The 24,237-nt window shown below is 46.1% G+C and overlaps 1 protein-coding gene across 1 annotated transcript in view; it reads left to right on the forward strand.

Moving 5' to 3' along the window:
- atad2b (ATPase family AAA domain containing 2B) overlaps positions 1-24,237 on the forward strand; it is a gene marked incomplete at its 5' end in the record, with an annotated part of 81,530 nt that overhangs the window by 41,830 nt on the left and 15,463 nt on the right. The window contains 3 exons of the mRNA XM_080524381.1: positions 3,142-3,261; positions 6,177-6,296; positions 23,338-24,144. Coding sequence (XP_080380507.1) covers positions 3,142-3,261; positions 6,177-6,296; positions 23,338-24,144 — 1,047 coding nt within the window. The remainder of the gene's footprint in view (positions 1-3,141; positions 3,262-6,176; positions 6,297-23,337; positions 24,145-24,237) is intronic.

The following is a 24,237-nucleotide window of genomic DNA, read 5'->3' on the forward strand; positions in this document are numbered from 1 at the left end:
ATTAGACTGAACGGTTATGTGATTTATTCATTATGATTTATGAAAAGTGCTCCCAGGCATTGGAAATTACAGAACAAAAAATTGGTTTCTTACAAACTGTAAACTTTAAGATTCTAATTAAATAAACTGTAGACAGAGAGGCCCTTAAAAGTAGCATTGCTGCAGCCTAATTCCCGGCCTGTCTCTAAGTAAAGCAGCATATGCATGAAAAATTAATTGTGTCTCTTTCTTGCATTTGATCCCATTTTTATCTCAACCGAGTCCCTGGCTGGCCATTCCGACCACCAGTGTAGCCAGATAATAAGGAACTATTAGGAACTATCAGCTATCAACTATAAGGAACTGTCAGCTCCCACACACAGGTACAGAGCAGAGAGACTCCTACTCACAAGAACAACTTAAAAATCAGTTAGAACCACATCCATTCTCCTCTGTTCATGTTTACATCCACATCCATTCTCTTCTGTTCATGTTTACATGAAAGTGAAGATCCCATGTATATAGGCCTATGCATTGATTGACGCGTATTAATAATTTACCGTGTGTGTAGAGATGAACATGATCGTCCCCTAAGTTCGAGAGGGGAAAAAGGAAACGCTTCAGAATTGAATAACAATGCTGTAACATTAATTGAAAGCCGTATAGATACTCTGCTTCCGACTATTCAATTAAAATGGTCATTTTATTTCTCAGTGTGCTGCTCTCGCCCCCTCTCCCTCTTTCCCCAGGATCTGCCAAGCTACAAAAGGGAGCCTCAGTAAATGTAGCTTTTCACAGCTGGCGAAATGAATAAATCATATCTGTGGGTTTGCAGGCAGAGGCCGGGTCATTTGTTTGAATGCAGGGTCCACAAATGATGCACTAAAGGGGAGAAATGTAATTAGGTAGTTTAATAAGGAAAGCCTAGCAGACCCCCTGGTCCACTCATCCTCTCAGTCCCAGGGAATAGACTCGAGGCCCTGCACAATTACATCTGCTGTGGAGTTCCTTCACTATCTGGAATGTCGCTTAAAACACCCATAATGTCTCCATCCTTCAGTGAGCTCGCTCATCTTCATCTTCATCATCCCCTCTCTCCCCCCTCTCTCCTCCCCCTCTTCTCTTTTCTCCCCCCCCTCCTCTCCGCTCCCTCTCCCTCCCCCCCCACCCTCTCCTCTCCTTCCTTCTTTTCACCCTCTCCTCTCCTTTCTCCCCTATCCTTTCTTCCCCTCTCCTCTCTCCTCCCCTCCCAGACAGAGGTGATATGTGGCCCTATGAGACAGCTGACCCTGTCTTACCTTTCCACCTGGCCCATGTCGACCCTTTCCCTATTTCTCTGTTGTATCCCATCTCCCCTGCCACACACACAAACGTATGCATGCATATATAACACACACACGCAGCCATAATTAAGCTCATCCTCCAATTAAGTAAAGGAAGTTGACAGATTGTGACCTCACTAGCCCTCTCAGTCTGAACCCTCTCACTGTGCAGCGTAATGAGAGACAGCCTGCTTACAGACACAACTCTTCTCTTCTCTCTCTTGTTATTCTCCCTCAGTGAAGGAGGCTACTGGCTCCAGGGATATAGACAATTTAATGATGGTGTACAAGATAGAAGAAAGGTGTGTGTGTGTGTGTGTATGTGTGTGTGTATGTGTGTGTGTGTGTGTGTGTGTGTGTGTGTGTGTGTGTGTGTCTGTGTGTGTGTGTGTGTGTGTGTGTGTGTGTGTGTGTGTGTGTGTGTGTGTGTGTGTGTGTGTGGTAGAAAGAGATGGGGAGGCTTGAGACTTGGAGTAATTGTAAGATGAACCTCAAGACTACACCAGCTCACTCCTCTTTATCCAAGCACTGGCAAAGTCAGCTTTCTCACACTCATCAGGCCTACACAATTGGTAATATGCATATGTACAGTATGTATATACAGTGGGGGAAAATAAGTATTCAACACATAAAATAAAAAAAACACAGAAATGTTAATGTTCCAATCCATAAAAAAGCTATGTGCAATAAAGCGGAATGACATGATGTGGAATGAAAACAAGTAATTTGTCACCAAGCATTCCTACAAGAAACATTACATGATGGATAGAGGCAAAGAGCTCTCCCAAGACCTTCGCAACAAGATTGTTGAGCAGCATAATAATGGCACTGGCTACCAACAGATTTCTCAACTCAACTAAATGTTCCTATAAGCACCATTGGTGCCATTATCCGAAAGTTGTAGGAACATCACTTGACCATCAACCGGCCATGTACAGGAGCTCCTTGCAAGATTTCTGACTGGGCAGACAGAAAGTTAGTCTGAAGAGTAGCCCAAGGACCACTCGAGCAAAGCTCCAGAAAGACATGGAAGCAGCGGGTACAGTTGTCACAAAGAAAACAATAGGCAATGCACTCCACCTCTACGGTCTCCATTCGTGATCATCCTGGAAGACTCCATTGCTGAAGAAAAGGAATGTTGAAGCTGGTTTGAAGTTTGCTACAGAACATTTAGAAAAGCCTGTAGATTACTGGGAGAATGTAGTCTGGTCAGACGAGACAAAAATCTAACTTTTCAGCAATAATACGACACGCCATGTTTGGAGGAGAAATGGCTCTGTATGTGATCCTAAAGATACCATACCTACAGTGAAATTTGGAGGTGGAAGCATCATGGCATGGGGCTGTTTCTCTTCACATGGTACTGGTGGAATCCAAATGATCAAAGGGAAGATGAATGCAGCCATGTACCGGGAAATTCTTGAAGAAACTTTCGCCATCCACCAGGATGATGATGATGAGACTCAGGCAGATCTTCCAGCTGGACAATGATCCAAAACATATTTCGAAGTAGACTATTGTTTCAAGAAGAAAATAAAGGTGTTGGGCTGGCCTTTTCAATTGACTTAAATCCCCCCCAAAAATGTGGAAGGAACGGAAGATCAAGATTTACCAGGGGGCCCCCTGGAATCTTTTATTCTGTATTGAACAATGGGCCAAAATCCCACCTGATTGGAGCATTACAATTTCTTTAGCTGTGTAGTTTTATTGAGTTAATACCAATGTCTAGTCTGAATTTCATGTGAATAGATGCAGTGGAAATATGTTGAGTAAAATCTTTTTGTTGAATACTTCCCTCACTGTATGTGTATTAATGTGTGGTGTATCTCTCCCGCCTCAGATAAGATTATCAGACACAGAGCCTGCAGCCTGAAGGACACAGCACATGCCATGTTGGCCTCTGAACTGGACCCCGAATTCGACCGCATGTGTGAGGAAATCAAGTCACGGAGGAAGATGGGTCAGTAGACAGACAGACACACACACACAAACACAGTGATCTTTTCTTTTCGACTAGAACTCTACTTCTATGGCTGTTCTAAGCCATTGAGGACAGTGCCTGCTGGAGAAAAGCTAGACAGAACAACATATGTTCACCTTGCATGCCAGACAGTGGTGAAGCAGCCCGCGGCTACACAGTAGTGCAATAGTACCTTATGTTCCGATAGTGTACACTACAGTATGTACTCTGCTTGTGTACCCACCGAACACCCTTGAGTAGTCTGTAATAGACTCCCAAGACAGGCTTATTCATATGTAAACTCTAATCATGAACATATAGCTAGGTCTGGAAATATTTGGACAGTGACACAATTTCCGTAATTTTGGCTCTGTATGCCACCACAATGGATTTGAAATAAAACAATCGAGATGCAATAGAAGTGCAGACTTTCAGCTTTGATTCAAGGGTTTGAACAAAAATATTGTATGAAACGTTTAGGAATTGCAACCATTTGTATACATAGTCCCCTATTTTCAGGAGCTCAAATGTAATTGGACAAATTAACATAATCACATTTGTAATACTTTGTCGAGAATCCTTTGCAGGCAATGATTACCTGTCTGGAACCCATGGACATCACCAAATGCTGGGTTTCCTCCTTTGTGATGCATTGCCAGGTCTTTACTGCAGCTGTCTTCCGTTGTTGTTTGTTCGTGGGCTTTTTGCCTTTAGTTTTGTCTTCAGCAAGTGAAATGCATGCTCGATTGGGTTGAGATCAGGTGATTGACTCGGCCATTGCAGAATATTCCACTTCTTTGCCTTAAAAAACTCCTGGATTGCTTAAGCAGTATGTTTTGGGTCATTGTCCATCTGTATTGTGAAACGCCATCCAATCAACTTTGCTGAATTTGTCTGAATCTGAGCAGACAGTATCTCCCTAAACACTTCAGAATTCATCCGTCTGCTTCTGTCTTCTGTCACATCATCAATAAACACTAGTGACCCAGTGCCATTGGAAGCCATGCATGCCCATGCCATCACACTGCCTCCATAATTTTATACAGATGATGTGGTATACGTCGGATCATGAGCCGTTCCAAGCTTTCTCCATACTTTTTTCTTCCCATCATTCTGGTACAGGTTGATCTTATTTTCATCTCAATGAATGCTGTTCCAGAACAGGGCTGGCTTTTTTACATGGTTTTTGCCAAAGTCTAATCTGACCTTTCTATTCTTGAGGCTTATGAATGGCTTGTACCTTGTGGTGAACCCTCTCTATTTGATTGTGTGAAGTCTTCCCTTTATGGTACACTTGGATAATGATAAGCCTACCTCCTGGAGACTGTTCTTCACTTGACTGGATGTTGTGAAAGTCTTCTATGTTTTCCATGGATGTCCAGACCTTTCTGTGGTGCCAAGCTCACCAGTGCGTTCTTCTTTTCTCAGAATGTACCAAAATGTTAATTTGTATCTCTGATGGATTTTTGGGTTGTATTTGCAGCCTAAGGATGGCCTGTTGCACTTGCATTGAGAATTCAGTTGACCACATCTTGTGCGTGTACAGCAACAGCTTCCAAATGCAAATGCCACACTTGGAATCAACTCACCTCACTTACCTGCTTAATTGATAAATAAATAATGAAGGAATAGCCCACACTGGCCCATGAAACAGCTTTTGAATCAATTGTCCAATTACTTTTCGTCCCTTGAAAAAGAGGGAGCTACATATTAAAGAGCTGTAATTCCTAAACCCTTCCTTCAATTTGGATGTGAATACCCTTATCCTAAAGCTGAGAGTCTGCACTTTAAGCCCATATTCATTATATAACTAACTTGGAACATGTTTTGGTAAACAGCTAAAATAAGAAAAATGATGTCCAAATATATATGGACCTAACTGGACCTAACTCAAGGAGGATGCATAGGTATGTGGCTACATGTATCCAATATTTATTCAATACATGTATGCATATATAGATTTTTATTTTTATTTTTATAAATATGCACATAGGCAACCAGGGTGATGATCACATGGGGTACACAACATTATTATCTCTTTTCCTGAATTTGCACTAATGTGAACAGTAAAGTAATTACCAGATGAGCATCCACAATATTGCTCTCACCAATCCTTTATTTTAATTTTTTATTGAACGTTGAGCAGAGGATGCCATTAGATTCCAATTCTAACTACCTGGTCTACCTATCCCCACTGAGACCACCGTAGCCTAGATTCTCTGGTTTCAGCCCTACAGGAGGAGAGCAGTCATGCTCATCAAAGGTGAGGTCTTCTCCAGGGGTCACTCTCCAGCGTCCGATTTCCTGTCTTAGCGGCAAAACAGCGCAGCGTGGAAATTAATATTGCAGGACCAGAAGTCAACTGCCTGAAAGGGAATACAGCTGTGAATATTTCATGCACCAGTAGAGATGCTAAAGGTATCAATTTGTACCATCAGGTTGGACGGTGTTGGGTTGCGTTAGCAAACCGCATCTGGTTTGATGACTCTGCCGTGGATAAGAGCAGAGGTAGGGAGTGGGGGTGGATACATTTAGCAGAAAGCTACATATCAATTGGTGTTGGAATTTACATTTCTGCTCCCTCAGGCGATGTTGCTTTGCAACCTCCCATCCATCCCTCTTATTCACTGATGAGCGCAAGCACACATGCTGACACACAGACACACTTAGGAACACACACACACACACACACTTAGGAACACGCACGTGGATACACTGACACACAGGAAAGTACCTGTAGTGGTCTATCTGAGAAAAGCTTGTTTGTATTCATCCATCCTCTTTGTCTTCCCCAGTGTTTCACACACACACACACACACACACACACACACACCTACACACACACACACACACACACACACACACACTGTACTGTGTGTGTCATGGTGGTAACTGATCCTCTCTGGCACCTGCAGACCTCCAGACGCCGGCCCAGCCGCCTGCAGCCCCGGGTGTCGTGGTAACCAGGAAGCCCGCGGGAGAGGAGCATGCTGGGAGCAGCACTCAGTGCGAGGGAGGAGACAAGCACTGCAGCAGTGAGTGTACACACACACTTGCGCACACACACACACACACACACACACACATTCCATCTTGTTCACCTCACACTCTCACTCACACACACACACACATCTTATTCACCTCACACTCTCACTCACACACATTCTGATTCTCAACAAGAAACTGGACAAGCAGTGCACCAGGGAATAGTAGACACAAGACTGTAGTGAGTGCTAACAGAATTCATAGTATGAAGTTGTCATGTGGACTAGAAGAAGATTTTGTCTGTTCCACTCACTCTGTTTCTGTGTGTGGATGGGTGGCTGGGTCTGTGTGCGTGGGTGGGTGTGTGTGAGACACTCTGCTCTGTGTGTCAGGTACAGAGGGGACAGTTCAGCATTTAGCTGAGAGCAGTGTATGCCCAACAGACACACACATGCACACATACACACACACACACACACACACACACACACACACACACACAGCAGCAGCCATGCTGCATCAGAGCAGCACAACCAGTGGCTTCCAAGAAGCACACTCACACTCTCTGTCTTTTTCTCTCTCTCACACACAAGCACACATATGCTCACTCTCTCCACACTGGAGAAGCAGCACAGTGGGCAGCCTCATTAGAACCACTCTTCCCTTCTCTCCTTTCGGAGCGTGACCACACCACAGAGCAATTACACGCCCACCTGCAGTCTGGAGCAGGAGCACAGGGACGAAGGGAGGGCCAGGTGCTGGCAGGGGGCGGGCAGATGAGGTCTTTACCTGAATGCGACAGGTGCACTCCACTGCAGATGGGAGCGGGGGGGCGGGGGCAGGGGGGGGGCTGTTACAGTGAGTTTTTACAGCCGTACAATAGAATGCTGAGAGGTGGCTGGGGCACTGGTGCAGACCGCAGAGTAAAACAGTCAAGCTCTTGAGTTGAGTCATTATTTGTTTATTGGTCTCGGGGGATCTGCACCATTTTGCTCTATCCCAACACTGGCACCCCTGACTCAACTAATAAAGGCCTCAAGCAGTTGAGTCATTACTGCTGGCCTTGGACGCAAAAATAATGTGCAGTCCTTTCTCCTATGGGGCACCAGGACTGGGGTTAAAAAAACACTGGCCTATATCCGTCTGTGCTGTAGTTCCGTGGACCGCCACAGGGTGGCACTTGTCTCTCAGGAGGCCAGCAGTAATAGGCCTCCTGCTGTGTGAGTAAATCATCTCTTCCCAGGGAGAAGGCAGCCTTGAGAGATGAGAGATCCTCTTTGGCACCATAAATACTGTAAGATGCTGTGTGTGTTTGATTTTTCGAGCTTTGCCTTATTAATCTGGGTGAGGCCAGTCTGAGTGAGTACGTAGTGGGAAGGGGGAATATGTTGCTTTATTGCACAGTAGCTGTTCCCATCTAAATACGAGCAAAGATTTACTGTGTGGGCTCAGATCGATTTGCCCCATTTCATGAAGATCTCGTGTGTGCGTAGATGCCTAGAGATTTTTCTTCTCCTTTTCTTAGTTTCTTAGCACTACAACCAACTACAGCCATGTACATTTGTATTGAATCATTTTCTGCCGCTAACCTTTAAGTGGTCGTCAATTGAATGCAGTAGTAAAGCAGATAATTTTTTCTCCATTTGCCGACCAAGCCAGTGATGTTGTGTAGGGCACCATTAGTAGGACGCTATTAGCTTTTCTTCTTTATCTTAAGAGCCAAAAAGGGTGATGACCGTGGGTCACTAATTCAGCTGCTCGGGGGAGGCCCGGTTATCACCGTGTTCCAGAGACTAATTAATTAACTCTGGTAATTAATTTGAGAAAGTCATCGGCAACCAATTGTCACCTGGAGCACCGCAGCAAGGCAACTAAATGTCTGTGTAATGGATCTTGAAATCAATTATTTATAGGAATATGACAGGACCCTACACACCTCACTGCCCTGTGGGACTCGAGGCTGGGAAGCGCTAGCTCACTCCGAGTGACTGCAGATGGAGTTTGACCCTCATCTAAAAGCCAGTCTGGTGTTTTTCTGCCCCATGGTAAAGGTTAGCTAGGATATAGGCAGGGCAGGTTAATACTAGATATGGGCCCAAAGGCAAAGCTCTATCTGGAGACCTCAAAGTGACTGGTTCTATAGGGGTTTTTATCTGAGTGCACCCCTTCTGCCACTGCTAGCCTGGAGCAAGGGCCACTATGTGACTTCTAGATATAATGAAGGTGAAGGTTGGAGAGGAAATGCACTACGACAGGCAGCAGGACAAAATCGGAAGAGCAGCTGTTTGAAATAAGGTTAAGAAGATAATAAAGTTAATACTCTAAATAAGATGTAGAGTATTCACTAGCCCTGATCCTGGAGACCTACGATATGCGCAGACTTATGTGCCAGTCCAGCACTAACACTGATTACTGATTCAACTTACTAAGACCTTGTGAAAAGTGATCTCACATCCCTGTACTGTTAACTGTCCAAGAAGACCAGCGTTGGGGACCACAACCTCAATTTAGATGGGGTTGCAGTGTGGCGATGTGGATGGACTAGTCTTCGTTTGAGTGTAAGGGAAAGCTGGAGCCATTATCTAGTAAGATTGGCCATGGCCAGGAGTTCATTCTCAGGGCTGTCCCAGGAAAATCCAGTTCATACACTGTATCTTCCCCTCATGCATAATTTACTCGCTCATACTCTTACTGCATGTTATACAATGTACCCGGTTTCAGTATTTGAGCTTTATAGATGCACATTGTAGACCTGTATAATTATGATTCATTTACGTAACACGTTGTAAGCTGCCACTGCGTTCTTTTGAATTGGCTACGGGTTCATGGTCAGCCTTCCTCCAGAATCACTTAGCTCAATGAACTGAGCTGAACATCCCAGCATGAAAGTGAAGCACCAACATTGCTACCATGTATTGGAGCGAGTTTGCTAAAGGCTTCACTCCTGCATGGTTCAACAACACAGTGAATTCAATAGGTGCAATGTGAGGATGGTGAAGCAATGTACAGTTCTTAGATATTTTCACATGTATAGTTCTTAGTTATTTCCCTATGTATAGTTCTTAGTTATTTTATTCTGTTGGCTGTGTGATTGTGTGGCTGTGGGCTCATGAAGGTATTCTCAAGCAAAAACAGTTGTGTTCTTCCCTTCCAGTGCTGCTGCTTCTTGGTTTTTCAAGGATTTCTTCTCCTCAGTTTATGTACTGTGGATCGGTGTGTTCAATCACAGTAGTCTGTTAAAAGAGCAGATTCCCACCTGAATCGCCCCTACTTTGGTTTACCTTCACCTGCTCAGGGCACAGTACTGTTTGACTCCTCGTAGAAAAAAACATCATTACCTCATTCCCTTCGAGATGATTTTCTACCATGTCAAATCAGGTTCTCGGGTAATGATGTTTTTACTTGCTATTCATCTCTCCTCTATCGGAATGGGACCAGTGGGGCGGACCAGTGCAGCAGCAGCCTCATCTCTGCTCTGGTTCTGGAGTGGAGTGCCGCAGGCTCTGCCGGTCAGATCCCGTGTTTCAGTGGTTCTGGAGTTGAGAGCTAGAACATGTGGACAGGAAGGCAGCTCGCAATCCAGACACACACCAGCTGCTGCTTTTATGTAAACCTAGGATTAAGACCAGCTGACCTGCAAGACCCTCAACTGGCGTGCATACACACACACACACACACACACACACAGATGACGGATTTAACGGGAATGCGCAATGGGATGGGTGTTATTATTATAGACAGACCATTTTATTGTGTTCCGTAGTGCCTTTGAATGAACTCGAAAATATGACCATTATAAAGGTTTACTCTCTTTCCGGATCCCCGGGACACAATTGCTTTGATTGTTGAAAGTGTAGTTTTCACCTGCGTGCCTTTGAGAGGAACATAGAAGAAATATTTCTCGAGATAATGATCTAGCTCGCTCACAAAGAGTTTCCCTCAGCCAGTTGAACGTACCAAGAAACAAGAGACGCGAGGACAAGAGGACACCAAGAGACATTTTTAACAGCCCAAAACTTCTAAAGGAATGTTTTCAACCCAAAAGCACCAGGCAGTAGAGATCATCAGAGGAGGTAGAAATTAATCTGGACCAGGTCAGATTGTGTTTTTCAATGCCCTAACTGGATCTGGTTAGTGGCCGGGGGTTAGATAGGTCAAAGAAACTTCCACCTCCCGTCTTGATTCCTAGTGAGGACACGAAGAGCCGTCGGACCAAATGTTAGGCCCTGCACAGGCCTGCTTCTTTTGCACGCCCCTCATCTGAATGTAGCCAGCACTTATGGTCCAACTGGTTATTGTGAACAACAACAACAACAACAAAAATAATCTTGAACAGAGATGGCAGTGAGTGTTAACACTGTTATTAGAACTGGACATGAAGATTCACACACAGTTGTGTCTCCCCAACCCAACGAAAACTATCAGAGCCACACACTCTGACGCCCTGTGGCGTTCGCTAATGAACCCCCCCCCCCCCCCAAGCCATCATCCAATGAGCTCTCAGCCTAAGCTGCCATTTTGTGGGCACAGATGCCTGCTGGAACATTGTGGCACCAAGCGTGAAATGAATGTAAAATCAACCATGATGCCTTTCTCTTCCGTTTATTGTTTTAGGGTGCAGATGAGTCGACAACAGTGAGAACAGCCCTCAGAGGGCTCTCGCTCTCTCTCTGCCCATCCCATCTCTCTCTCTCTCTCTCTGCCCATCCCATCTCTCTCTCTCTCTCTCTCTCTCTCTCTTTCTCTGTCTCTCTCTTTCTCTGTCTCTCTCTCTCTCTCTCTGCCCATCCAATATCTCTTTCGCTCTCTCTCTGCCCATCCCATCTCTCTCTCTCTCTCTTTCTATCTCTCTCTTTCTCTGTCTCTCTCTTTCTCTGTCTCTCTCTCTCTCTGCCCATCCAATATCTCTTTCTCTCTCTCTCTGCCCATCTCATCTCCCTCCATTGTTTTAATTCGCAGCACGTCATGCAGCCTAGTCATTTGTCTCTTGGACATGTGTTAAATCCACACTTCTTAGAGTCGTGAATCCTCCCGGGTTTAATATCTGCTGTTTATTGACATGCAATGCAGATAGCGCTGCTGTAAATGGCTCACTAGCCTTGCTGTTTGAAATGGGACGTGAGAGCTGAGTTTGAATGATGGAGTGTCTCTCCGGTTGATGCCTGCTTGCATGCCCAATGAAGTCAGGCTGTGCTGCCTGGGGGCGCCAGGCAGAGGACGGGAGGCTGCAGTAGAGCAGCATAAATAATTGTTGAACAGAAGGGTTCGACAGTGCCGTCTTTGGTGAGATTATGATTTGTGGTTATTGCACCCTCAAAGCTTTGTCTCTCTCAAGTGTTATTTTGAAGACGTCTAGGCGAGGGTCGTTGATATCAAACAGCGTGGAGAGTGCGGTCGGTGTCCTTGCCAACAGCGGTGTCACAGTTGCGTCTAGTCAAGCCGTTGTCTGTATGTAGTGATCAGAGATGCCAGGTAGTTTGACATTTTCAGAAGGTACTTTCTTTACGTTACACGGTGTAACTTACACCTGACAGGGATTTAAGGAGGATGTGGAAAAAACTGTTCTTTTTCATTTTACTTTCTTGATGAACAAGTAGCCGGCCTTTCTGATTAACCACTGCATTTTCCTTGCCATATTGAATGAGATATTTATTGTTTTGGGAGTGTTGTTGTGAGTTGAGGGAAATCTCAACCGCCCCGAATTACATTCCGAGACTGTCAAGATACTGTGGACTGGCTTTGGGTTTTTCAATAAGTTTTAGCTGCTGTTAATTAAGGCGGTTCTAAGGCGGCAGGGTTGTTTTTGATGAACAGGCGCTCTTCAACACAAAAGAGCAGCCTTACCTCTGGGCGGTACGCCACAGACAGGCCCACGTCTCCTCCAGGGCATTCACTCATTGTTTTGTAATAAAGCCTGTTAGCCAATTTCAGCAAGCATCAAAAACATTAGTGCTTAGAGGCTAAGAGGAGAGTTCCCCCTCTTTGTGAGCTTCAGATCAGTTCTGACTGGGCTTTGCACAGACATGATGTGTTCCACCAGACATCTGCATTTTCTCAATTTTAGGCCCAAATTATTATTGAGAGCCTGGGACTGAATCCTCCCTCTTCTGCTCGCCCCCAATCTGTTGAATCTCAGAACTGGTGTCTGTGATAGGCTAACGTAGCTCAAGCTGTCTGTCTTTTTATGTAGAAAATTGTGAGATATCCCAAATCATGTGAAGTCATCCCATCTGGTATCAGAAAGTCTGCGGTGGACAAAGTTGGCCCCTCGTCCACATCAGGCCCAAGGAAACAGAACTTGAGGTACTCCAAAAGTTATAATTTCCATTGTCATAACTGAGTTACGGTTAAGTAAGAAATGAGCCTCGGGTTTTAAATGCTGTGTCTGGGTCTGTATTATGCGTCCTCTATCGCTCTTGTTTCCTGTGTCTGAATAATTAAGGCGCTAATGTCTCTGCGTTCCATGGGGCATATTAACTTCCCTAGCCACACACACACACACACACACACACACACACACATCCACCCACCGACCACGACTCCATGGCGGTTGGAGAGGCGCATTAAGCGACATGACTCACATTAAGCCTTGAAAGAACAGGAGCACAGACAGACGCATTTTAATTATATTAAATTACTCCTGGAGCCGCACTCGACAAGGCTAAACTCCATATCTCCATTAGTAGGCAGAAAAGATACATTTACTCGAACAGAGCAAACTAACAACTCATTAAGCTAGTCATCTTTAGGTCCAGGGCAGCGATGTAATCCCCCATTGTACCCGCGCAGATGCGTGCACCATGCGGCTGGATTTATTTATCCACTCATCTTCCATGTAATGCCGTATGACTGACGGCCCCGTGTTACAAAGGCCCAGTGAGTGTTCCTCTGAGAAATAAGGATGCTGAGCGTTTTAATACTTTCATGAGTGTGCTGTGTCTCGGTTCTGGTGGGGAGCAGAGCTCCATCACGCCACTCTGGGCTCTCCGTCACGAGTAAGTGCCTGTAAGTTGTATGAGCAGTGTTTCATAAAAGTGTCTAGTCTGTCGGTGAAGGACACTGTGTCATCTCTTAAAGAGAGACCAATCTATTTTACATTCATATACACTTATTTATTCATCTCCATTAATATATTTTTGGACATTTCAAAACAAGCTGTACCTTTTGGAAATTCTATTATTACTAAATTCTATTCTTTCTTTTCTAAGTGGGTTTTTATCTTGCTTTGAAAGAATACAGTTTTTTCCTCCCTATTCCACCTCATCTTAGAAACAGAGCTTGATCTGGAAGCTTCTACGGATCTACAGAATTAGCAGTAAAACTTTCTGGAAGTGCCGTCGGCTTTCAACCTGAGCAGAGGGAGAAAATCCCCATTTGTTCCACAGTATTTAACTCCCAGCGCCTCGTCAACGACCCCACTGAGCACAGCAGCTAACTGAGGGGATGGGAATCTGAGGCAAGTCGTATAAACATAATGAAATCCCTCCATGTGATACCCACTTATGTATTCCATCTTTTCAGTTGAACACGCAGTAAAGGCTGGCGTAGGTAGAATCGGTGGGCATGTTTGACACCGTTCCTCATTCCATTCCATGCATTACGATGAGCATATCACCTCCCCACCCGTTCATAGTGTACACACACACAACTCTAACCCACACTAGCAGCCAGCCGGATCAAGGCCTTTGGCCCCTAGTTTAGTTTTGTCGCTGTCCCTGTCTCTGTGTTTTTTCTGCTCTGTCTGTCTGACATTCTGCCTGTAGATTCTGTAAAGCGTCATTGGGTTTGTGAAAGGCGCTATATAAAACCAAGATATTATTATTATTATTGTTGTTATTATTATTATTACTCTATGTGCTCCATCACGTCTCCTCTGCTTCACATCAGGTTGTTAGGGGGTCAAACCGACCTTTAGCCTGTCATCAAGGGCAGCCATGTGTCCTCATCCTGGGGCGACAGAAGAACACAGACTGACCTGGTATTGTTGTGTGGTGTTCAATGTTTTGGTGTTTCACCCGCTGTGGGTGTGTGTGTTTGGGCACGTGCGCTGCGCACGTGTGTGTGAGTGCGTGTTTGTGTATATACTTGCACTTTTACCCGTTACTATTTCTTATCTCCAAATTTTTGGTTTTTGTTCTTTGTTTTATTACTATGTCTATTTTTCTTATCTCCTTTCTCTTGTTTTATTATACGGTGGTTTATTTACTATAATTTTTACGTTCAGCACTTGGAGTTGCATTCAATGCATGACGTGCTGTATAAATAAACCATCTCCCAATGGGCAGCCTGTCAGCCTGGCGTGAAGGGGGGCAGAGTGCTGATAGCTCACACCAAGCCCAGGCTGCATCAGTGAGGCTGCCACAGGCCTCCTGTCGGCTTGGGTCTGTGTGCCAGGGACTAGGCCGCTCTGGCCCTCTGAGCGTTGCCCAGTTGAGCCTCTAATGTTCAGGTGGGAGGTCCGAGTGCACACATGCACACGTAACAGCGTAGTGAGGAGTCTGTGGCTGCAGTGTCATAGTTGTAGTAGTCTACGACGCAGGCGTAGTAGGAGCCACATTAATGCGAGGCGTGTGTGTGCGCGTGCCTGCGTGCAGGGGGGTGGGGGGTGGGGTGGGGGGGGCTGGGTGAGAGTGTGTGTGAGAAGCGTGACTGATCTCCTTCATTTCCAGGAGCAAGGATGGGATCATTTATTGATCTGGACGTTTCATTAAGTGTCAGCGTGTGGAGACACGTGAGGTGACAAACCGCTGTCTCCCTTTCATCACTGAGAGGCCCTGGGGCCTGCTGGTGTGACAGCCAACTCTCTCTCTCTCTCTCTCTCCCTCTCTCCCACTCCCTCTCTCTCCCTCTCTCTCTCTCTCCCTCTCTCTCTCTCTCTCTCCCTCTCCCTCTCTCTCCCTCTCTCTCTCTCCCTCTCTCTCCCTCTCCCTCTCTCTCCCTCTCCCTCTCCCTCTCTCTCTCCCTCTATCTCTCTCTCTCCCTCTCCCTCCCCCTCTGTCAGTCTCTCTCCCTCTTAAGACATGAAGACTTGAGGGAACAGTCATTTCAGGATTGAAATTGTGCATGCTGAATAGTTAACCTTAACAAGTAGAGTTTTTGTAATTGACTCATCTACATTAGAAGGACTAATCAGAACAGAATTCTTATATATATTGTGTATATTCGCACATACAGGAAATGTACTTTGTGTGGTTAAAGCATAGGACATAAAGATTATTGCAAGCCCTAGCCCCTAGTCTGACCTTTTACTCATTGGGAAACCTATAGTCTAGATGCCCCATGTTGACTTGCTTGAGGCTCAAAATGCTCACTGCACTTTTTCTTGTACCATCAACCATACATAGCATGCATTACTATGATGGTTTTGAAAAGATAGATGGACATGATGCTATTGCCTTAAAGAAATATATTTTTTGCAATCTCAGCTATGAGGCAAGAACACACCATTGCATCAATACAGTTTCATATACAAGTGTTTTATTCTCTGAACGATGTAAGACCAGCTGCTCCCAGATGAAGTGCTTTAGTGTTTTCAAGATGGCCGCCATACAGTGCCTTGAACCCTGACCCCTAGTCCCTCCCCCAGTAGAGGCTGTGACGAGAACACAGTCAGATCAATACTTCATTAATGTAACAAGACCATGGCAGCAACCCCAGTCGATTCCAATGAACCTCCATGTCTGGAGCATGCTGGGAATGATGCAGGAAGGGTGTATTTGGCGTGTGTGTGTGTGCGCGCGCGTGTGCGTGCGTGTGTGTGTGTGCCCGTGCGTGCGTCTGTGTGCAATAGAGGGAGAGAAAGTGCACATGACTGTTGGACAGAGTTTGGTCTGGAGTAAGGACTGTGTTCCACTTTGACAAGCCTGTTTTGAGTGAGTGTTTGTCATAGCCAACGTCTCTATCTCAGGCAGATGGAGCTCCCCCTGTGGGTCAGGTGAGAAACTACACCCCAGTATGGTGGATTGACCTGAACCTCCGCTGTGACAGACCCTCTCCTTTCTCAATTTCACACTCTCTTCCATCCTTTGCTGTTACACACATGCACTCTCTTTCTCACTCACTCTATCACACATACACACACACACACACACACACACACACACACACACACACACACACACAGAGACACACACACACACCGTACTCCACCCTGCCGTCAAATATTGAATATCATTCCCAGTGTGGGACCCCGACGGCTAACCACAGTCAGGCATGCTTAAACCACAGAGGGGCATTAGCGACAGGGACGCTACCGGAAGGAAAGTAAGTGGCTTACTGCTACAAAAACACACACACACATAATCTATTTCTCAAACAGACATGGTTAGCCAGCGATAAGGTGTGTGTGTTTATTATGTTTGGCAGATGGTGGATCTGAGTTGTGTTCCTGCAGACAGGAAGCTGGTTAGAGCTGGTATGGCCTGATGCCCGAGAGGCTGGGAGCCTCATTACAAATAGACCTCGAGGTCCTCAAGTACTGCTTTCATCCCTCAAAGTGTGTGTGTGTGTGTGTGTGTGTGTGTGTGTGTGTGTGTGTGTCGTGTGTGATGTCTGATGTGCGAGTGACCTATTGTAATGTGGTTGCTTGCTACTGTACTCTGTCATCCCTCGTAAAGGGTTATGGAGAATGTGATACCTATTTTGAAATGTGTTTGCTACGATAAATCTAATTTTGATTGGCCAAATGGACAAGGTGGATGGCAAAAGATAGGGGAAGGTGGTGTGAAATGAGTTGTTCACTAGTGTAGTGTATAGATAAATGCTTGAGGCTAAGTGTGTTAGCAGCTCTTGCCCTAAATATCTCAAAGGCACCCAGGATAGGGTAGCGGTGCTAAAATTGGATTTAATTGAGATTACATTATGTGTGTGCATTCGTTCTGGTCGATGCTGTAAAAGGGAATGGGTCCTGTGCTCCGTTCACCTCCCTTGTAAAGTCGAGGTCATTAAATCCAACACACTTCCTCCCAGTGCCCTTGAAACGTGGCATAGGCAGTAGGTAGGAGAGACTCTGAGATTAAGCGGTAGCTGGATCGATCGATGGATCAACTGGACTATCCCTACAGAAGCTCTCCCACTGTCTGAGCTGCAGAAGACGATGGTGAGGGTCAGTGTTCATCCCTTCTTGATCTTCATAGCTCGAGTTCAAATGCGCACCATCCATGAAACGCGAGCGAACGTCGAGGGAAGAGGCATCAGCATCTTCGTCTTCAAGCGGGGTGTTGAGACCAGCCTCGGGAGAGCACGCAACTTTTCTCTGAGTGTCGACGGTCGTCTTGGTTCCGTTTCTCCGGCCGGGTTGGCAGTAGCCCCATGCGTGCCGTCACCTCATTGGATCACACAGCTTCAGTCCCTCCCTTTGTCAGATCATTGGTCAGTAACTTAATCAGGTTTTTTTCCAACATGTCGGATCAGGTGAAGACATATTGTCTGTCTCCCTCGCTCGCTCTCACCTTCTGGTTCTGAATGTGGATTATGACCTGTTCAAACTGATCAACTGTAACATTGTCAAGACCTTAGTTTAATCGGGTGTGTAAGTGCTAGGCTAGAAGAAAAGCATGCCAAAGAACTAGAAAGGAACACTGATATGGATTGATGCCCATCCGTAGTGGAGAGACTATATCAGCAGTTACTTCTTTCTGCCCCCGGGCTCAGATAGTCACTTTTCATTGCTCATAAGTGTCACTTCGCTGATTTATTTATTTATATATGCTGATATCACACTCTGGAGAGTGTTATCCTGGGGCAATTTTATTTCAGAGGTGTGTGTAGTGTGTGTAGTGTGTGTGTGTGTAGTGTGTAATGTGTTGTGTGTGTGTGCATGTGTCCTATTCTGTCAGGTATCTACAGGGGGGCGGCTCTAAATATTTCTGCCGGCACATGAATCATGCATGCGTTGGTGCTTTTAATTATTACAAAGTGCTGTGCTATTCCAAGCAGAGCCCCCCCCTCCTCATCCCCAACCCCGGCCTCCCACCCTCCTATATCTACTGTCTCTGGCTCTCCGTTCTGCTCCAACAATTCCCATGCATTATTTAAGAGCTGAAGATGACGACTCATTTGCTGCCACTCTGTCTCACCTTACCCTCCCGTAGGAACAGGCTTCATAGAACTGACCCCGCCGAGACTTTATCTCTCTTAATGGGTCATGACTCCAAGGGTGTGTGTGTGCGTGCATGTGTCTGTACGTCTGCGTGTTGCATAATGGACTTAAAAAAACAGGACCAGGAAGTATCAGGGAAAGAGGGGACTGCAGGTTTTGCTCTTTTAATTATTATCTGTTTGATGAAAAAAGAAAAGTCTTTTCAAAATCTATTTCCTGAGTGCGATCAGCAGAGAAGATTACTGTACCTCAAGTACAAGCACAGCTATGACTAATCACTGTGCAAAGCAAGGTGACATTTATAAATGAAATCTATATTCTGAAGGGCATAAACAAACTGGTGATCAAAGATGTGGTTTGTTGCTTGAGGAAAAGATACATGAGGCGTTACACTTGCATGTACAGTAGGCAGGGGCCACCTCGTGCACGTGTGTGAAGTGCAGCCAAAAGCCACCACAAGGTGGTGAGAAGAGTTGTGAAGGTTCTTTGAAAAGAGAATGGTTTGCCTCATCTGATACATGTACTGTCGTTTGGCGAAATCAAGTTTATTATAGCAGCTCATGAATTGCAGATCATGCATTCTCTCACAGCGCATAGCAACAGGGGAGATGTTTTAGCACAGTCTCTTATGAATAAGCATGAGTTATCATAATGGAACAGAATGATTACAGAATGAAGTTAGGAGTTTTCAGGAGTACATCCCTGGACAAATAGCCAAAATGCGAGGGTGATCAGATCAAATTGACATAGCCTACTTAATGTATGCAATGCTCTCGTGATCAGAGCTGTTTCTTTTCTCATCATTGCACATGGCATGTACATTACATTTATATTTTTGGGCATTTAGCAGATGCCTTATTCCAAAGCGACTTACAATCGATACATGTATACATTATTTAGATTTTTTATTTCAGAAAATTACGAGCTGCGCTCTGCTATGTGAGCTCGCTGTGTCCCTATAGTGTAGTCTATTACTGCAATGCGCAGAATCAACTGAGAAACTCATAAGCTACTCTACAAACATTAATTATGTGAAAACATACTGTAGCACAATGCTGTCATGCATAGCTGTCATGCTCAACGACGCCTCCTGGTGGTTGGTTTGACAAAAAGTCACCAGTGCTATCATGACACCGTCACACCGGCGGCTCAGCTCTAAACTTCGGCTCCTACTGCACACACACACACACACACACACACACACACACACACACACACACACACACACACACACACACTTTGCCTTCAAAAGCTCCAAGAGAGCACTGAGCTGTCTCTCGCTCTCTCTCCCCTCTCTTTCTTCTCTCTCTCTCTCTCTCTCTCTCTCTCTCTCTCTCTCTCTCTCCCTCCCTCCCTCCCTCTCTCCCCCCCCCCCCTCCCCTCCAACTCCGGTCCCCTGCCTCCAGCAGAGTAGCTCTGTCATGCTCCAGTCACGCGTGACGAAGAGTAGCAGCTCTCGCCCCGTTCCACACACCGCTCTAGGTCTGAGTGGGAGGTAGTAACAGCCCAAGCCGCACCTCCCCTCAAACTCATCACCGTGCCAAAGGTAGACCACCCCTGCTTGGGAAGGGGGCACAACATGGGGCACCATGGCCTGGAGCCTCTAGTCTCTGTGGCACGCCTGGCACTAGGCACCTCTTCCTACCCTGGCCACTCCTCCTCCTGCCCATCTTGAAAGGCAGGTTGATATTAAAACCCCGGCTCTGTGTTATCTGGTGCCAGGTCTGGCGTTCGTAGATAAGTGGCGATAGTCTTTGTTTTCATCTTTTTCGATGAGAGTCCAGCCCATCTCCCTAGGAAGGATATTACAGCCTGCTAGAGTCAGGCCTCAAGCAGACCTGCAAGGATGCAGCAGTGCAATATTTTTTCCGGTGAAAGAAACGACTGAAAGACCTTCTCTCTCTCCCACTCACACTGTCTCCCTCCCTCCCTTTCTCTCTCTCTCTCTCTCTCTTATGGATGCCTCTTGTTGTTATTGCAAAGGTGAAGAGGAAGACGTATCCTGCTTTATTGTTGTTGCCTTCTTATTCAACACACATTTATGGTGCTCTCACCAATGACGCACGTGTATGGTGACGGTGATGGCTGCACATGTAGAATACTAATGGGTAGTGCACACGTGTAATGATCTATGATGATGTATTGGAGAAAATGTTCTCTTTTCAAGGTTGTGTTGTGCCTTTTGTGTATAGCCACATGAATAGATTCACTTTACACAGTTGACACGGTTTGGAGTCTTGTTTGACTGAGACAGGAACTAAAGGATGTCTGGACTTTGTACAAGGCTGGCAGCAGCTATGTTACCATGGCAAGCTAAGGAATTCAGAGTTGAAAAAAGCACAATGAACAGGAGAGAGCTGTGATATATTTTATTCATTCAATTTATTACATTTGTATCTGTTGTTTCTTGAAAGGCTAGCTAGCTCAACTGGAGAGGACAGGACGGAGACCTTGACTGGTCGACCCACGTCAGACCTGTTTACCTGCAGAACTGTTCCAGTCTTCTTTCTATGGCATAACATATGAATGAATTCCCATAGCTTACTTGGGGCTTAAAAAAAATCTATAGACTGGCACTGTGGATATTGAGTTGTTTTTGCACATACAATTTTAGCCATTGATTTGTATTCCATCTCCCACATTTTTTTTCCCCTCCTTTCTTTGTGTTCTAGCTAGGCAGTATTTTTATATATTTTTTGGTATTTTTGGATATTTGCTCAGTTGTCCTTTGAAAGTACACACACACACACACACACACACACACACACACACACACACACACAGACACATACACACCACACACTCACACTCTTGGTCTTTGTGGCACTAATTGCATGGCATTAGCTGTTGATGAGCTTGAGCGTAGCCCTTTGTGTGCCTCCCCCTGATGTGATGTGTGATGTGTTGTTGTGACAGAAGAAGGCAGCAGTCAGCTTGCTGTCTGATCACTAAAGAGGCGGAACAACACTGCCCACTCAACACGCTCGGACATAATGGCCACCTTGTTCTCTCTTTCTCTAAAAGCTGAAAGATCTTCCGTTCTGTGATATTTCCCCTGGAGATATGGTTACCTTGCCTACAGGATTCATTTCTGATTCCCACCGAAGAACAGCATGCATCTTCTCCACGTTTGAGCAACAGAACGTTGAGAAAAGGAGGAGAGACAGAGAAAGGGGAAGTTTGTTACAGAGAACAGGCTCGAGCATTATGACGTTCCCATCGAGGGGGGTGTAGTAGTAGTGCATGAATGCTTCAGTGGCTGACCTAGTGTGGGATCATGATGAATCAATGGAGTGCATTGAGACATAGCCTCATTCTAAATCTATTATGATATACTGTAAATAATGTAATACGGTCCTAATAATTTACTGCTGTGAGAATAGGCCTTGCATGGAGTATTGATTCGGCATAGGATTCCTCAGCTGTGGAGCTAGATCACGTCAAAGGACCTTGACACTAATTCAATGGATGGAGTATTAGGCCATAGATGAGTGTAAGGCCCCAGTTGAATCACCACAGACCATGCAGGTGTTACCTCTGAGGTTTCACTCGCTCACTCACACGTTACATGTTTCTCGGAGTGATAGGAAAATCAAAATGTTCATGCAGCGTTAATGTCTGTCTTGTCCCAATGAAGGACCTCCTGCTTTAAAGGCTGTTTGATGCCGAGACCAAAGAGTCTCCATGGGGTTATGGCAGCCAGTGACTGACAGGTCATGTCAATTCAAGGCCAGGTCCAAACGCTTGTCTCTGCAGGGGCCTGACACACACACACAACCTGTCTCTTTCTCTGTCACACACACACACACACACACACACACACACTCGGCCCGTTAGCTTGGCACGCACCACATGTCTGGGGTTTGGAAAGGGAGCATGTGGAATCGACCCCGCTTAAGTTTCACTGCATCAAGCCCACACGCCAGCTCGCTGTGACACTTTTACTGCACTTTCTCAGACGGCAGGCTTTCCTCTCTCTCCCTGTACCCCCCCCCCCCCCCCCTCCATTTCTCTCACACCATCTGGTGTCAGTCACGTCCCTGCAGCAGTAGCTTGGCTTCCACCTCAATACCAACTGCCTTTCTCCCTATCTTTCTCCCTCTCTCCGCCTGCGCTCTCTGATTACAGCCAAAAGGGGCACCAAATGCAATGCAATCAACATCTCACACACTAGAAACAATTTCAAGCAAGACTTCAGCACTGCAGGGATAGGAGGGGTGGCCAGTCCTGGACCCACCCCCCCGCCCCGAGAGGCAGAACCAAATCTGGGGCTGCTTTCAATTGTTTTCAATTAGAGGTTTGAGATCTTTCTCTCTGTTCTTTGCCCTTGACTCTCCTCACCCAGCAATCACAGCCAGACAGGCTTTCTTCACGTGGGGCTACCAGCCCTCTCTTCCCCACTGAGTATGTAGTAGGCAGTATGTTAGTATGCTATTTTGAACACAGCCAATATGTAAACAAGCACACCTGCGAATGCGAAGTAGCTACAACTCGTCATACAAAATAGTTTATTTCAGATACTGTAGTGGATGATATCCTTATTTCCACTGAAGTAGTCGCCATCTTGTTGTGACATTTTTGTTTATCCCGCCCCTTCGTCACCCTCCGTTGAAGATGTTGATGGTTACGCTTAATCTGGTATGAAAGTGGGCTGGTTCACCAGAAAGCACTAAGGTTCTGAGACGCCTAACAGTGGATGGACCCCCACAATGAAGTGAACATCTGACATTTAGAGCAAGCAGCATTAGGCAACTCAGTTGCTAGGTGTAAGATGTGGTTCATTGAATTTGCCTTTGACTGTCCATATTCAACTCAAGCCACCTTACACACAAATTAAAGACATAACCAATGCACATTATTATGTTTAATTTATACAATCTGTCTTGGAAATACATTGTTCATTGGAGTGGTGATGTAAACGAAATAGTACTTGATAGAGGCTGTACTGTCTCCTAACAACTGAACTAATCAAATGTTGTCTCTAATTTCAGATCACATAAAACGAAAAGCTAGACGGCGGCCATCTTGGGGGCGGGGCATAATCAGAAAAAAGAAGATCTACAAGAAGGGGACCGAGGAGGAGGAAGAGGAGCAGGAGGAAGGTGCTCAGCCTGGACCAGCGGGGCCCAGTGACTCATGTCTGACCCATGATGAAGATTCCTCCTGTGACACCATGGAGCCCCAGCAGCCCAACGGCCACCACACACACAGCCGCCCCTCCACTGAAGAGGAGAGCTCCAACGAGCCCCCCGTGTCTCCCCGAGGCCCTGCAGACACCCAGACAGACCCGACAGAGCCCCGGCCCAAGGAGGAAGCCCTTCAGTCCAAGGACGAGGGCCACACGGCCAAGGACAAAGGTGAGTTGCCTGAGTCTAAGGATGAAACTTCTCCATCCGAGGGTGAAGGGACCACTCAACCCAAGCAGGACCACCCCCTGGCTCAGGAGGAAGGTCCTCTACAGCCCATGGACGTGGGGCCCCAACTCGAGGAGAAAGAGCCCCAGCCCAAGGACGAGCAACTTCCAGCCCCCACACCTGCCGCCGTGGTGGTGCTCCCAGCCTCCCAGGAGGCGTGTGTGAACGGGGATGAGTCTATGGACAGCCTCGACTCCCAGGCCCACAGGAAGAGCTCTGAGGCTGAGGAGGAGACCACAGAGGTCATGGCAGAGCAGTCTGAGGCGGCTCAGGAGGAAGAGCACAGAGACAGAGAGGCAGCAGGAAGCAGGGGAACCCTGGGACACCCTCCTCGGGATGGGACGACCGAGGCAGAGACAGGAGATGAGGAGCAGGAACGAGAAGGTACGTGTCAAATAGAATTATGCTTGCAGAGATTAAGTGAGGGATTGTCCCCCGGAGAGCATGCTCTCGTAGTGTTTTCGTAAATAATAGTCA

Source organism: Nansenia antarctica (assembly GCF_963989245.1).
Source record: "Nansenia antarctica genome assembly, chromosome: 1".
Taxonomy (NCBI): Eukaryota; Metazoa; Chordata; class Actinopteri; order Argentiniformes; family Microstomatidae; genus Nansenia; species Nansenia antarctica.